At 37.7% G+C, this 17,143-nt stretch overlaps 1 protein-coding gene across 6 annotated transcripts in view; it reads left to right on the top strand.

Annotated features, from left to right (window-relative positions):
* Positions 1–17,143, top strand: part of prkd3 (protein kinase D3) — a 45,297-nt gene that overhangs the window by 23,631 nt on the left and 4,523 nt on the right. For 4 of the 6 annotated variants that reach the window (XM_043262703.1, XM_043262702.1, XM_043262704.1 and 1 more), the window contains 12 exons: positions 5,837–5,968; positions 7,422–7,579; positions 9,057–9,249; positions 9,329–9,400; positions 9,479–9,662; positions 10,861–10,984; positions 11,482–11,559; positions 14,141–14,432; positions 15,980–16,032; positions 16,265–16,337; positions 16,451–16,557; positions 16,681–16,842. In XM_043262703.1, the coding sequence (XP_043118638.1) occupies positions 5,837–5,968; positions 7,422–7,579; positions 9,057–9,249; positions 9,329–9,400; positions 9,479–9,662; positions 10,861–10,984; positions 11,482–11,559; positions 14,141–14,432; positions 15,980–16,032; positions 16,265–16,337; positions 16,451–16,557; positions 16,681–16,842 (1,628 nt within the window). Of the gene's footprint in view, positions 1–5,774; positions 5,969–7,421; positions 7,580–9,056; positions 9,250–9,328; positions 9,401–9,478; positions 9,663–10,860; positions 10,985–11,481; positions 11,560–14,140; positions 14,433–15,979; positions 16,033–16,264; positions 16,338–16,450; positions 16,558–16,680; positions 16,843–17,143 lie in introns of all 6 variants that reach the window. The other 2 variants (XM_043262705.1, XM_043262708.1) reach the window with 2 other exon arrangements.

Below are 17,143 nucleotides of genomic sequence, written 5' to 3'. Positions count from 1 at the left end.
GCCTAGTTGAGGGGACAAACGGGTTGAAACTTGTATGAGAAGGATGTGTTTCATACAAGATCTGGCAAACGGACAAACCTTGGAATATATTGACTTGGAAAATGTTCATATAATGAGATTAGAACCATACAAATTACTGGAATTTCACCGGAGGGGAATATAGCAAACATAAAATGTGCCCAGTGAGATTTTTTTATTGCATGAAATAAAGGAAAATATTTCAATGGAATGATACCAGGATCGAATGGTAAAATACGAGAGGATCCCAGGAAAAACGGGAGGGTTGAATATTGGGAAAGCTATGATACTATAATACAGAAGCTATGATACAGAAGCTTCGGGTCATCATGACTGTAGTTTATGTTTTTTCAATTATGCAATCCCTTATAGCTTTGCAGCTGGTTACGCTGATTGCTGCATATTTCTCGCATCTCTGCAAGACGAAACGGATCAGTTTAACTCTGTAATTAGATCGTATTCGGTTGTGGCACATGTGTACCAGATGGAGGGGCCCATGTTAATCTAGTCATTGTGAACTTCAGGTTGTTTCCCTTCAAATGCCTTTTAACACAGGCAGGTCGCTTCCCTTGAGACCATCTATCATGATCAGTTTTTCTAATTTCACCACATGCTCAGTGCACAGAGCCGTGTGTTGAAAGATTTATGGCTTAAGTGTTCTGTTTACTTGACAAGAACATGTGACTTTGTCATATACATTAATGTAATAAATCTGTTGTATCCCGGACTGCTGTCACTTCGTTCAGTAGGGCCCCTTCATGTAGGGTTCGAGCTCATCTTTGTTCCCGTGCAGAATGGTTTGTACATCCTGTGTAGGCTTTCTCTATGAAGACTGATTTTCCTGTTGGTGGTGTGTTCACATGGGAGCTGTACAGCACACCTGCTCTTCACATCCTCCTCACTCAGTGACAAAAACACACATACAAGTGTCCGGCTCTGGAAATCAACACAATATGCATGACTTATTCCAAGCCAGTGTTCTGGATTGTTCAGTCTGAAGTCCCAAGTGCTCTCCCAGAACTCAGATCCTTATTCACGAAAGCTTCCCTGAGGTTACTGAACCAATGTTCTCTGAACACATCGTGTGGTTTAAGGGATAGTTCATCCAAAAATGAAAATTTGCCGTTTGGCTGTGACGGTCAACATGGTTGTCAATGTGTCGCGTGTCTGCAAATGTTTTCTTTCTTGGTTCACAGGTACAGTGAATTCGACTTTTTGAGTCATACAAATAACGTTTGTCTTTTGTTGAGCACATTTTTACCGGTGCCGGTTGCAGTTCAAGCCACTTTTCCAGCCTCAAGCTCAACGGTTCTCATTGGAATGCAATTCAAATGCTTCAGTCTTGCCGTGGTAACGCAGATGTTTACATGTGATATGAGGTCAATATTACCAGCGCGTTATGAAGGATGATCAGATATTTCTTTAAAGGTCCCATATTGTACCGATTTTTGGAGTTTGAACAAAAACCATCCAATTGGAGATACATTTAAAATAGTCCTGGCTCTTATTATCATTGCAGTGGGGGTGTTGTTTTTTTTTGTTTTCACAAGTTGGCAAATAAAATGTGTGCATCCATAATAAAAGTCTGCCTCACATGGCATCGGAGCTTGAATACAGGCCTCCAGTAGCGAGTTCAATTGTTTTTAAAGAAAAATATCTATATTTAAAATGTAATACACACTTCTTTATCACTTCCGCTGACTGATATGGGCAAGATTGTTATGTAAATGATGTGTATAGCTCTATACAGGATTATATGTGCTGTAAAAAGCACATATAATAATAAGAAAAAAATCTATTGAGTCTTAATAATTGGCAACAAGCAGAAAAAGCAGAAATTGCTCTAAAGCTGTCTTTGAACTATCAGACCATCGACTGAAGAACTGGCAGATTCACTCAATCTTGTGTACTATTATGCCAGTTCTAGGAAAGTATAGGAAGGCTTTAGTTTTTATAGTTTAATAGCTTTGGATGGAGCCAGCCTTGGGTCCAAATCCGGACCGCTGCCTCTTAGATGAATCTGGTTTAGACTAAACAAACGAATATGCTTTCACACACTGACCCTCAATATTGTCTTGTCTTTCTCTTCCTTGTATCCTTTGGCTGTGCTAATAAAACGCGCTGCATCTTTTTGTTGGCTCTCAGCTCAAAGGCAAAAGCTTGTTTTTGTTGCGGTAGGTGACGGTTGCGCTTCTGCTGAGAAGAAGCAGGGGTCGTGGAGAGCAGCTCTGGTTCAGGGAACAGCAGGACGCCGATCAGTCGGAGCGTTCGTCTGAGACTCTGTGTTGTCGGGGTCTGCCGCATTGGACGTTGTTGTCCTGTCCTTGCGCTGTGTATCCAAGCGGAGTTTCAAACTGTTATCTGTGTATTTTGGTTGGATTTCAAGTTCAGCGGTGGAACAGATCGCACTTTATTTGAGGAACTCATGAAACTGAATGTTTGAAGGAGTCTTTCTAAAAGAGTATGAGTTTAGACTTTATTAACCATGTTCGGATTTTTTTGCCTGAAGACTAATAGATGAGTTTTGAGATGCCGTGTTCTTCATGTGTTATAATGTATGTAGTGTCTTCATGAATGGCTCATTATGAGTCTGTGTTCCAGCGCCCTGGACTGCTGCCTGCCATGTGATTCACTGCAAGCTCAAATGTTCTACTTTGTCTCTTTGATGTTCAATAAGGAATGCACTTTTTTCTCTTTACCCGGTTTGATTTGATCAAGTTTGAGATTCTTTTTGTTCCTTCAGTTTGTTTGCTAACATCAGAGACATCTTTTTTTCAAGTGGAATCAAACCACATTTGAAAATGCAGCCTTTTAACGGAGACAATTAGCTAACCGAAGAACCGTCGTTGTTCAAAGACATCTTCAAAGACGCTTCTGAGACGTCTTCATTCTTCTGCCAGTTTGAAAAGTAGAGCGCAAAAAAGTAAATTCGCCATTGTCAAAAGTGATGGATCGCATTAAAGCTGTCGGAGAATGCGTTTGTAACACGTCTTGACTAGTAATGGGTATTTGTTCATCGCTTAATGCAACAGTTAAGTTGAAACATATGAAACATAACTATAGTTTTTTTTATCTGTCTGCAAAAATGACCAGCTGACTGTTTATGACATGACTACTCACCAAATAAATAGATTTAAATGAGATGTTTTTCCTAATTGAATGTCATGCACAAAATTGACTCCAACTGGTTTCCACGGGAATTCGCCAAAAAATAGCAAAACTCTATATACTCAAAAACGTACTTTTAGGCTAATACTAGTTTTTCTCGAAATTGAAGACTCATTGTCTTATCCATCCAAGGAGAATTTTATGTATCTTCAATTTAAGATTCACAATCCAAAATGCTGTTGAAATAAATGTTTATTTACTTTATTATTTTAGTTACAGTTATTTAGTTATTTATTTTACACGGTACTGAAAGTCACTATCACTAGTCTTCATAGCGTTAAATAAGGTTACTACTTAATTAACGTGACATTGTCCAAAAGCATAGCTTTTTATAGTGAAATTCACATTGAATTGTTCATTTTTGTAAATTGCTCCATAATGTTAGATTTTTGCAACGCAATCATATGTCACATTACATTGTATGTTGACTTGGTTAAAATAATTATTAATCTGATGTTACCAAAATAAGTTACCCGAAAGAAACTTCTGGAAATTCATTCTTTTCGAATGAAATATTTTGAAGATACACTCTGATTTTCTAATTAAAGTCACAGAAAGTAACCATAAAAATTCAGCACTGATGTAAATGTCTCCTAAGAAATGTATCATCTGTTCAAGGTCAACTGAAACCAAAATGATACAGGACTTCCTTAGGACATCTTAGACAACTAGTCTTGTAGGAAACCCACCGACTAGTCGATTTGGAAGTTTATAGTTGTGTGGGACCATGTCTCGTGTTCTATCCACTGCACAGGAACCAACAGTCAACTTTCAAGCATGCAGTTCACCATTTCCTGCTAATAAATGTTTTTGTGGACACAGCTTTGTGGTTTTTTACTACTTCTGTGTGTTTGCAACGTAAAGGTGCATTTAGACTTTTTTTCAGTCTTAAATCAGACTCAAATTAGAAGCTTTACAGTCAAATTATATCCCAGACTATTTTAAAACCAAATTAACGATACAATAAATGTAAAAACCTGCAACTGTATATTCCAAGCACTGAATAGTAACAGCTTTTTTAAGATTCAGATATTTACAATTGCAAGCCAAAATAGATACCAAAAAAATAGCATGCCATAACCAATATTGTGACTTTAAAGTACTCTTCTGTACTTTTGACACGATGTCAGAGCACTTCCCTCCCGTTCTGTTAAAAGTCTCTGGGAGTGTTCACTACAAAGTTAATTCGGTGCTGTATTAGCTTGATGACACATAGTTTTGTGAATTTGTTGGGTGTCACGCTGACCTTACTGAATGTTTTGCTCTTATGTCACAAAATGAGGGAAAGAGGTTGAAACTCTATTAAGTTCAATGAAAACTGGGTGTGCATTTACCGTTTTTGGTCAAATGGAACAGCTTCGAATTGTAGTCGCTCGTAATAGTGAGAAAAAAAACATCCACCTGTGACACAGTGACAGAAATCTAGGACATTTTTTTTCTTTCAGAAATGGGAGATTGCACATTGTTTGCCATGCACCAAATGTTTCCTGACCGTATACTTTCATTTTAGCAGTGCGTTTACGTGCTTAGCAGATGCTTTCTCACTCACTGACTGACAGGAAAATGTTAATGCTGTATGTGTGTATCAGACTAACCCAGACCTGCCAGACGTCTCTAGCCTTTCTTCAGTACAGGCCTCCACCAAAAAGTTTATATATATATATATATATATATAGCTTTGCACTGCAGAGTCAAGCTGCTTTGCCATGATCATTTGTAGGTCATTTGTAGGTTTTGCTTCCCGTTAAGTTTCCATTTTAGGTAAATATCTTTGTTTTCTGTCTTATAAATTATTTTATTACTTTATAAGTGAGAGCTCACTAAAAATACATGAAAATAAATCACGAAGACTGAAATGAATGAAAAAATAAACGTGAACAAATTCTGACTTTTCTGTTAATCCGTTAGATTACATCAAGAGTGATTCTGGCACCATTAGTTCTCTAAACGGCGAACAAACACGAAGCAATTGCTGAAATGCAGTGTAATCAGTTGTACGGTAATCGTCATCGTCAGACTAGGATTTATCAGTAATATTTACCCGTAAAAAGGCTGGTTTAGCACCCCCCGGGCTGAACAGTAATACCGAGTCGCAGCGTGCGCTGCTCAAGTCTGCCAGTCGTGTATTAGGGCTAAACCACAAACTATAAAACAGGAACTGCAGAAACAGCTGAAGTGTTGCATGTTGTTTCACGGCCTCACATGTCGACTTTCTCATTACACACATGAAGCGATGCTCAGTTCCTTCGGTCTCTGATTCACCCGCGTGAATCATCCAAATGGACCGATTCCAGTCTGAGTCACTGTCCCTGGATCAGACGAAAGGACATCCTTGTATAGTTACGTCTATGCTTTTGCCTTCGGGAGATCAAACCTCTCATCTCTCATTGGCCTGTAGACCACTGACTAAAACAAGGCTGGACCTGTTGTTAAAAAAACTTGTAATACAAGTCGTCTCATTGTTCTATGAAATGTTATGAAATATTATGACTCCAAGATTTCTAAGTACATGTTGCTAATGCTGACTAATGTTTTATTTATCTTGTTCTTTTGTTTCATTCTGTTCTCATTTGTATTATTTTGCTCAGCGTTTTGTTGCATCACCCATTCCCCCGCCTGAGTTGTCCTTTAAGTTGCGTTTCGATTGCAGCTCAAGCCACAGTGGAAGACTTCCAGATCCGACCCCATGCGCTTTACGTCCACTCCTACAAAGCACCCACCTTCTGTGACTACTGCGGAGAGATGCTGTGGGGACTCGTCCGACAGGGCCTCAAATGCGAAGGTAGCAGCTGTATAAGAACACACACTGCATTTTGAAGGAGCATTTGCTCACTTCTTCCCCAGTGGCCATTATTGTAGCGTATGTAGATTTTATTAGAGTGACTATTTTAAAGATAAACCTCAATTAAGTGAAATCTCAAATCAGGAGTGCATATAATGTCCTAATTTGTTAATTCACTTGTTTCTCCAAAATAAGCAAGTAAATATATAACGGTATATATATATATATATATATATATATATATATATATATATATATATATATATATATATATATATATATATATATATGCCCAGTAAAAGTTGAGTACTAATAGGAATTAAGCACCAAATTATGCATTAATCATATCAAAATGATTATTCAAATGATAGAATTAAATACATTTTGATATTGTCCTATAACAAAAAGAGTTATTCTTTTTATATTATTATATTTAATCATGTTAATTAAATCATATACAAGTTATTATTAAGACTTCACAATATTACAGTTTTCACTTTATTTTTGATCTAATAAATGCAGCATTAGTGGAAAAAAAAAACGATTTATGGACAGTATGGTCATTATTATCAGAGCTTTTTCCTACTTAGTATGTTTGTGGAAATCATAAAACTGTGATGAATTTAAAGATCAAAACAGCATTTATATGAAATATATTTTATTTAATTATAATGATCACTTTTGATCAATTTAATGCATCCTTTTTGAATAAAACCCTTTTTTTAATCTTGCTTCCTTGAAACTTTGTTTCTTATTTCAAACTTAAATTCCAAAAGTTTTGACTGGTAGCATATCTGAAATTTTAGTAAAAGAGACTAAAGTAAAGTAATTGAAAATTACATAAAGGAGGTATTGGCTGACTAAAACAACAACAGCAAAAAAGAAGACTTTGTAAATGAATCTGAATCGATTTATTGTTTTGGTTCTTGTTGGCGCTTTAAAGAAGTGTCTGACTGGAGGCGATGGACAGTGCTGCCATCGCTTCAGCTTTGAAGTTGAAATCGGGGGCTGTTTGAATGGAACCCAGTGTTTCTGCCGAGCGCTGGATGTGACATTCAAAAGCTGCGTGAAGATTACGAGCTCCAGTTGTGAGAAGCCACGCTGATGGATGCAAGCTGTTCGTATGTAGAGCCATTATAAAATGCGATTTAGAAAAAAAGAAAAGTAAAATTAAATCTAAAATCCCACCCAGTCCTCAGGAGATTCATTTGGTTTCAAAAGTAGGTGTCTGAACATGCCCACATGTATATGAGTCTGAAAAGAGAAGGGGAGCCCTCTGCTGGAGTTCAGGAGTAGAACTTTGATGAACTTAGCTTTGTGTTTGTCGAATGTTAGCCCTTAAACCATATGCTTGATTTTTGTCTTTTTGACCTTGTTTCTAATAATATTCTAATCTTTCATTAAACCACATTCAAGGCTCCTGAACGCTAAAGCTCGTTTTGTGGATTTTTAGGATGTGGTCTGAACTATCACAAGCGATGCGCCTTTAAGATCCCTAACAACTGTAGCGGTGTGAGGAAGAGACGTCTTTCCAATGTGTCTCTGCCCGGCCCGTCGCTGTCCGTTCCTCGTCCTGCTCCAGCAGAGCTTGCTGCCGTGAGCCTGGAAGAGGTAAGAAACGATTTTATTTGATGTTTACAATTATGTTTAACGGAATATTTAACCCGAAGACTAAAATGACCTCGTATTTTACTTATTCCCATGCCAGTGGGTGTATATGCCCTTTGCCTCTCGTTTTTGACTTTTACTGGCGTTTTATATTGCTCTGTCCTTGTTTGTCTGTTATTTTCTGAGCTTACGCTACGAATGTGGCTCAGTCGAGTCAGAAGTCAGCCAAGAAGCCGGGAACTCGAGTCTCTCGCGAACCCGTATACAGTCAGTGATTATAGTTCAAAAACCAATCGATCTGCTTCCGAAGACATGTGGTAACCCCCTGGAGGTGCATAGATTCATTTTATGACAAATATATGCCATTTATGGAGCTTCAAAATGATGGCCGCTATCCACGAGCATTTCCAAGCTTGGAAGAGCCAGGAGACATTTAAAAAACTCCAACTGTGTTCATCTGAAAAAAAAAGTCATATACATCTAGGATAGCTTGGTCATTTTCTTTTTTTGGGGGGTCAATTATTCCTTTAAAGCTGCCGTCCGTAGCTTTTGGCGCTCTAGTGTGTAATAAACAGAACTGCTTGCATCTCTCTCCGTTTATGACGAAATTCAGACGAAATAGTATAAATATAAACACTTGTTATAGGTGGACCGTATTGATTTATTACAAACCAAAAACGCGGATACATGGTATACTCGCTTATCATATACATTTTGTAAATTGTGAACACAAAAACGTTACGGACTGCAGTTTTAATTTTTTTTTTTAAATCTAAACATTTATACAAATAATAAGAATATCAACCCATATGTTTAAGATAAATCTCAGCCATTATAATCTAGCATAAAGCAGTGGAATCGCATATATCCAAACGCTTATGCTCTTCCCTTGTTATTAACTATTAGTAACAGTTTATTTTTAAAATAGTGGATCGAAAGAGAGTGATAACCTCGTATCAGCCCAAACCCAAACATGGCAAGTACATGGGGTCCTTTTAGTTCTCTCACAATATCCTTGCACACTTGTATATATATTTTTTGCTTATATGTTATGCTTATTTTAAACTCCTGTCGAGGCCTGACATTGCATTTGTTGTCTTTGTCCTTTAAAAACTATTTCATCTTTTCAGACCCAATGAAATGTTCGCTACGTAAGCTCAGCATAGCACAAAAAACAAGAAAGCTGCTCTGTTCGTAACCCTTTAAAGAGCTCGTATTAATCATTTTCTGTCTTGTCGAGGTCTGCGTGAAGTCCTCTGTGGTTGAGCAGCTTTTATTTTAATAAGTGGCCGGTTTCAAAACATTCTTGAAATAATGCAATTCTCTATTTGTTTACCGTAATTAATCTGAGCTCTCGCTTTAGAACACAGTAAAGTAATGTGTGCTGTGAAAAACTGCATCGTTAAGGATAGTATCTTCTTTATTGCGTTCAAATGGATATAAAGTGTTACTGTTTTTGTTACTTTGATCTCCGCTGCAGCAGCGCCCTCATCAGGAGCCAGGAAAGCGGATACCATCATGGAGCGGCCGGCCAATCTGGATGGAGAAGATGGTGCTGGGGCGGGTGAAGGTCCCTCACACCTTCGTCATTCATACCTACACGCGCCCAACCATCTGTCAGTACTGCAAACGGCTGCTCAAAGGGCTTTTCCGCCAGGGCATGCAGTGCAAAGGTGGGTATCCCCATCTTCTTTATGTTTACGGCATTATGCTTTTTAATACCGTAAATAACTCTGGTGTTTCCTCCACCAGACTGTAAATTCAATTGCCACAAGCGATGCGCTTCGAAGGTACCAAAAGACTGTCTTGGAGTCTTCAATGGAGGTATGGTCATGATTTTCAACCACATCCAACTATAATGAAAACACATCGTTATGTAAGTTTACTGTATGTTTCTTTCAGAGCCGGCCAGCCCAGGTCCTGACTCTGATACCACAATGGAAGTAGATAGCAGTGATGTGAACAGCGATAGCAGTCGTGGTCTGGACGATTCAGAGGAACCTACCACTCCAGAAGACAAGATCTTCTTCATGGATTCCCCGTTCATGGACCGCGAGAAAGATGAAGAACCTGTGAAGACCATCAGGTAAACGCTCTGGATAATTCTAGAATACCAAACCAAACAACCACTGGCCCTGCACCCCTTTACCTTCAAACGTTCCTTCAGACAAGAAGCTTGTGTTCTGCAAGTAAACGGCACACTATTGTTCCGTCACAAAAAGCCACAAAATCACTTCCATTTTTTTCATCTACACTTCACCCTCTAACACTAGCACTCTCTATTCTAGTTTTATTCTGTACGCTTGTTTTCTTTTTATTTACTAAAAAACTTGACTCTACAAGACTTGCATTCTCTCTTCTATTTCTATCCACTACTTTTTTTTTTTTACTTTTTATTCTTTAAAAAAATCGACCCTCTAATGCTAACTCTTTCAATTTCATTTGTATGCTGTCTACTTTTTATTTATTTAAGAGTAATAATATTAATAAAACAAAATTTTATATTTATATATATATATATATATATATATATATATATATATATATATATATATATATATATATATAAAATTTCACTTGCACTCTATTCTATTTCTACTTCTTTTCTTTTTATTTTCTTTTTATTTATTATTTATTAAAAACTTGACTAAACATTTGCACTGTCTGTAACACTATAATTTTTTTTTCCCTTTTCTGTTGTCTGCTTATTTTCATTTTATTTATTATAAAAATAAAATACCACGACCATCTTAACATTAGCTCCGTCTTCTATTTCGATTATATATGCTCTTCATCATTTTATTTATTATGTGTGTGCTGCATTAGACTATTATTAAATTAAAGGTGTTAGTTGACCCCAAAAATAGAATTCTATTATTAATTACTCAACTTTGTATCATTACAAACCAGTAAGACTTTGTGTTACAAAGATGAACGAAGGACTTATGTGTTGCACTTGATTGTTCCTAAAGAATATTTTACATTTAGCATATTTTACATGCTTTTAATATAAACAAAGGCATAGTTCCCTCCCAAAAAACCTATACACGTTTCTTTCTTTTGTTGGAGATTGAATCATTTCTAAAAGTATTTCTAAAAGCACTTCTAAAAGTATTTAGAAGAATATGGGTAACCAAACAGTTTCTGGTTTAGTTTGGTTTGGTTAGAAAGTCATACACTTTTGGAGTAACATGAGATTGATTTAAAAGATGACGGAAAGTCAGAAGTTCAGTGTTTAAATTTTCTTGATCAATGATCCACACGTTTCTCATATCTTCTTGAAGCCCCTCTACCAGCACCAATATCCCCCTGATGCGTGTGGTCCAATCCGTCAAGCACACCAAGAGGAGGAGCTCCACTGTGGTCAAAGAAGGATGGATGGTGCACTACACCAGTCGAGACAATCTCGTGAGATTTTATTCCATTTACACGCGTTGGTTTGTTTATTTCTTTTCTTTTATTGATTTTGAAGGCTAGTAAGGTTTGTTTGGATAGTTTTGGTCACAAACTGGTTTAAAATACATAATCTGAGACTAATTTGAGTCGTCAGTAAGATTCTCAGTGGCGTTTTTGTTGTTGAAAATAAATATGTAGTTGAGTACTGATGTTTAACGCTGTTTTTTTTCAATGCGATTGCTATTAAGACAGATAAATAACAGCTATGATTTATTAAGCGATATAATCCAATTAAACTCTTTTTATGTTGGCTCATAATTAGATCACAAATAAGAATTCTGTCGTTTATTTATCCTTGTGTCGTTTCAAACTTGCATGGTCTTCTTATTCTGGGAGGCAAAATGCTGTTTCATTAGCCTAAACCTTCTTATAAATCTTGATGTCATCGTTAAATGCCCTTTATAACTTTCCTGAGTTTTGAAATTAGTCAAACTCTGTTTTGTCCTCAGAGAAAGAGACACTACTGGAGACTGGACAGCAAGAGTCTGACTCTGTTTCAGAATGACTCAGGAGCCAAATATTACAAAGTAGGTGTTATAAGTATTCTACTTCTAGTTTCTCTTTATAGGTATTTTACTTCTGTTTACTAAAACAATCACTGAGGTTCACGTTTAAATGATATACTCGGTAGATGGAAAAAAAATTGACCTTCATATGTTAATGTTATTGACCTTTAGAATAACCCCAGAAATCATAATATTGCTCGTATACTTAAAACGAAACCGATTATGCTGCAGTCCATCTTTGATCTTTGTAATGTCAGAATATTATAATTAATTGCTCATTTCACAAATACGAAGGCTTTATTATTTTCTGTAGTATATTCCCCGCACACGTTTACCGCTGAGGTGTCTGGCAAGTACCAAAGAATACCCCTCCTCCTCTGCTTCAGCTTCAGCTAAAAGCCTTTCAGGAAGAAAGTGTATCTCTTTATGAAATAAATGTGTTTCTGTAGCACACGTTGGCCATGACTAAATTCCTATACTCCAATGAAAGGTTAGGTTTTTGTACATTTTTAAAATAAAACACCTTTTTATTATTTGATCATACCCTTTTATTCAATGCTTTTTGCTACCTCTGTACCTCTTGCCAAGATAACAGATGATATAGGTCTCCTTTAAAATGCCTGAAGAGTTTAGAGAACATCTGACAGAAGATCAGAGATCATTCCTTCATCCAGAATCACTCCATGGTGGTGTTTCTTTTCTTCAGTTCACTGCACTCATTATATAGGGTTCAGGTCCGTGAACTGGGACGGCCATGGTAGAAGCTCGGTTTTATTCTCAGTTACCCATTTTTGTTTTGATTTTGATGTTTGTTTGTGGATCATTGTCCTGTTGGGCGCTCCAACTACGGTCCATTATAAGATTTCTGGCATGGACAGTCAGTTTAAATTTTTTTGTCTTTTTGTTTACAATCCATGATGCCATTAATCAGAACAAGATATCCAGGACCCCTGGAAGAAAATTAATAGATCCGCAACATTAGAGAAACAGCAGTATATTTCATTGTAAACATGTTTATACACAATAAGTATTAAGTATCAAATGGTTAATTAGACAATATAAGAAACTTTGCGTAATCTAAGGACTAACGATATTGAAAATTCAGCTTTTGATCTAAAGAATATAGTGGATTTTCAAACAGTTCTTTGAAATTGTAAAAAAATTTACAATGATACTGTTTATACTGTATTTTTGATCAAATATACACAGCCTTGGTGGGCACTATAGAGAGAAAAAATCATACCGACCTCAAACCTTTGAATGGTAGCCTATGTATTTTGACTTCCACTGGAAAATGAGCCATGGTATATCTTCAGTAACGTTCAAACATCTGGGGATGTGAAGGTCATACAGTCATAATAAAGTCTAAATATTTCTAATGCGCATTGGGGTTTTTTTTAAGAACATGTGTTTCTGCGAATGTTTCTGTAACAGCGCAGTGCTCCCAGCTGTAAAACTAAAGTCAGGAAACCTCACCACCCTGGGTGAGACTTCAGGGTGTGTTTAAGAGTTTTACACACCACTTTATTATCAGCTTGCCGCTCAGCTTGGATCTTAAATTCTAAAACGAATACTACTACTGAAATATCGACAGGAATGCATATTTCTGTTATTTTCATCATTTTAAAGCATAACGGTTTGTAAATTAAAAAAAAAAAAAATTATGTAATTGTAGAGTTTTCAATATTTCTCAATCAGATCCGTTGTGAGGTATTCAATGCGACTAAACAAAAAGTAAAGTATATGATTGCCAAAGCGACCACTGCTTTATACTCAAAGTATAGCTTAAGACATGATCGTGCGTTCGATTTTCGTCTGTATCTTAAAAGAACGGGTCAGATTTGCACATTTGGAAATCATAGCGTTCTCTTTTGAAGATAGGAGCCCTGTACTTTTGGTTTTTGGGTAAGGGGGTTCCAGGCCTTTCTCAGGATAACCGCAGCCCACCCCCTTAAATGTGACCACCTCCTCCTACATAATGCATCGGCGGCTAGAGTAAGACTTGCCTACACACTCATACACGTATGCACACGAGCGCTGCCCTGTAATCATGGAGCTCCTCATAGGGCTGGGTCACATGATTCACCCACCAAACCACAAGCACTTCATCTCATATTCAGAGTAGACCGCAGGCGCAGCGTTTGTTCTGATTGGCCACAGCTACTGTTTTTCCTGTCTCATCTGAGAGCAAGTTCGGGGGCTGGGCAGAAGGTGGACTCTTAAGAGACTGTCATAATCGGACTTGGCACATTAGGCTTTGCGTCGCCAGTGAAGATCGAAGCTTTACCCTGATCTCCAAGCTTGGGCTCCATTTACAGACACTGCTAGATATGCGTGATAAGGAACATTTGAGAGTATCTTTTTGACCCTGGAGGAACCACACGGACTTGGAAAGCGAGCGCCCTTTACTTCTCTCTGCTCATTTTGAGATAGAGTTGATAAACTCTCGAACTTTGACCCGAGCTGGACATTTTATGGATTAATTTAATGACTCGTTTCCAGACCGAAAAAGCGAACGCGAGGTTGTTTAATTGGTTAAACGCTCTTATCTAGCCGTCACTGAGTCAGCTTCTAAATTTCTGACTCATTTTCTGACCCACAGGAGATTCCCCTGTCGGAGATCTTGCAGGTGGAGGTTGCTCACGATTTCAGTAGTTTAGCTCTGGGAGGCAACCCGCACTGCTTCGAGGTCATCACCGCCACCATGGTGTACTACGTAGGGGAGAACACCGGCGGCCCTCACCTCCACATCCACAACCCTGCGCTGGCTGCCGGTGGCGTGGGGCTGGAGGTGGCCCAGGGCTGGGAGAGGGCCATCCGCCAGGCCCTGATGCCCGTTCCAGTAACACCACAGCCCAGCGTGGGCGCCGCTGCGGGACAGAGTAAAGATCACAGTGAGTAGTCCATTAAAAACATGTCAAGTGAATCTTCATTTTCATCCATGAAAGCGAAACAGAATGTACGTACTTTGCTTTACGTAAGTGGTAAATTTAACCAGTGTTTAAAAAAAAAAGCAGAAATAGTCCATATGACTAGTGTAAAATACAAGAATTGAAGTTTGTGCATAATTTATTTTTTAGGCAAACTGTCACTTTAAGACGTAAAAAGATCACCCAAAATTATGCCATCATTTACTTTTTCATTTACTTATCATTTGCATTTAATTCTCCTCAAGCTGTTGCTTTCTTCTGTTAAAAACAAAAGACAGTTTTTTAAGGGGGATGCAGTCAGTCAAGTTTACATTTAGTAAACTGAGTCCCACAAATAAATAAATGAATATACAATTAATGCAAGCATTTTAAAGAAAAAAAAAAGATGTTTTGAGCACGGACACAGAATCTCTTTCACACTGTCTCGCTCTTGAATGGCTAAAAACACTTTACTTAAACTGACAAGACTGAACTTTCTTGAGAAAGCGACGCTAGCCCAATCTTTTAGACAAGTGATTCTTTAAACGCAGCATCCTGTTAACAGCAGGTGAGATAATTCTATTCACTGGTGAACATAAAAAATGTGACCCTGGACCACAAAAGCAGTTTGAAGTTACGGGGTATATTTGTTACAGTAGCTAAAAATACATTGTACGGTTCAAAATGATCTATTTTTCTTTCATGACAAAAATCTTCAGGATATTCATTAAAGATCATGTGCTATGGAGAAACTCTGTGGAAGAAATATCCTACAGATAATATATTAAAACATAATTATATGAATACAAATTTTGAACTTCATTTGGAAAAATTTTAAGGTAATTAAAGGAGCACTAAATTATAGTTTAATTACATTGAAATGATATTCAATATTCAAAGTACTGCACAAACTGCAGTCAACAGCATGGTCCCGAATGATATTTGGATGTATGGATCAGCATGCGTGTGATAAATCATGAACAGAATGAAGTTTAAAATATCCAAACAAGCAATGGAACAAAACGAAACGGCGGTGAATAGCGACTTTCAGGCAGATTTGCAGCTTTATTCTGAAGAGTAAATGGCTGAGCTTAAGTATTTAATATCCTGATGCACCTCCATTTAATTGTGTTGAGAGACGGAAGATTAAAGAGGTTCGACAGGTCTGGATTAATGAAAGCTGTTTAGTTATGAAACCAACACACTTTTGATTCGGTATTCAGCCCAGAGATGAGTGACGTGTTTAATTAAGGGTTCCTCTGTAGGCCCAAAAAAATAAAAACAGAAGAAGCACAAAGTGTCCCTTAAGAGAATTACAGTGTTACTATTTATTATAGGTTTCAAATATGACATGTTTGAAATATTCTCACGTTTTGCTGTGGAAAACATTACATTGTTGAATGAGCATCCTTATCATGACTCGCAATTTGTCGCTTTCCTTTAAACAGATTTGACATTTGAAAATGACCCAGATGAGACGCCGTAGCTAACCTAAACGCGTGTGTGTATTGTTTTGTGTGTGTGTATTGCAGAGGAACTGTCCATCAGCATTTCTGTATCAAACAGTCAAATCCAGGAAAACGTGGTGAGTGTCCGACTGCGATTACGACAATATTTCGCAACTATACATTCTCTTTATTCACACTTCTGCATGTTTGGTCATGTCCACGGTCAAGCCACGCCGCAAGAGTGAAGAACTGAGAGAGGAAATCAAGTTCGGGGGCTATTCATTTAACCGCAGACTCAGAAATTGCGTTTGGATTGAATGTACTGGTGAAATCATATTTTAATGTTCATTATTTTTGCTCATTCTTTAGGACATCAGCTCAATCTATCAGATCTTTGCCGATGAAGTGTTGGGTTCTGGACAGTTTGGCATCGTTTATGGAGGTACACTCTAAAAAAAATATCTATTATTCAAAGGCTTTGTGAATGCAACAGTGATAAATAACTGTACTACCTTTAATAAAATCTCTGGATATCGCTTTTAAATTTGTTTTAAGGGAAGCATAGAAAAACAGGCAGAGATGTGGCCATCAAAGTGATAGACAAGATGAGATTCCCCACCAAGCAGGAGAGCCAGTTGAGAAATGAGGTTGCCATTTTGCAGGTAATCGGGCTTTTTAATGTATTGAGAAATTGTTGATTCCAATAGGAAGACGACTTCAAAATGCTGAAGACAAGTGGCCCATATTAAATAAGTTTAATATGCACTGCTGTTGTTTTCTTACAGAATCTGCACCATCCTGGCATTGTAAACCTGGAGTGTATGTTTGAGACTCCGGAGAGAGTCTTTGTTGTCATGGAGAAACTCCACGGTGACATGCTGGAGATGATCTTGTCCAGTGAGAAGAGCAAGCTTCCAGAGCGCATCACCAAGTTTCTCGTCACACAGGTTCGCAAACATCCTGTCCTTTGAAATCAAATTTTTCTTGTTTATCTCCTGCATTCTGAAGTGCATTTTGCTTCGACGAGGCTGTAGTCTGGATCTCATGTAGAGCTCATTTAGAGCGGCGAGTCTGTGGGTTGAGGCGGTCGGGCCCCTGGGGGCCGCGACAGCTCATCTATTAGTCATGGATCTGAAGCCACAGAGCTGCTGTGATGTGGCTAAGATGCTTCTGTTTCAATGAAAGTAAATGGCGATGTTTAGTGATTGTGATTGCATCCACATTTGTTCTCGACATGTAGCTCAATGC

Source organism: Puntigrus tetrazona, chromosome 17 (assembly GCF_018831695.1).
Source record: "Puntigrus tetrazona isolate hp1 chromosome 17, ASM1883169v1, whole genome shotgun sequence".
In the NCBI taxonomy this organism is placed as follows: Eukaryota; Metazoa; Chordata; class Actinopteri; order Cypriniformes; family Cyprinidae; genus Puntigrus; species Puntigrus tetrazona.
This window is presented reverse-complemented; position numbering and strand designations above follow the sequence as displayed.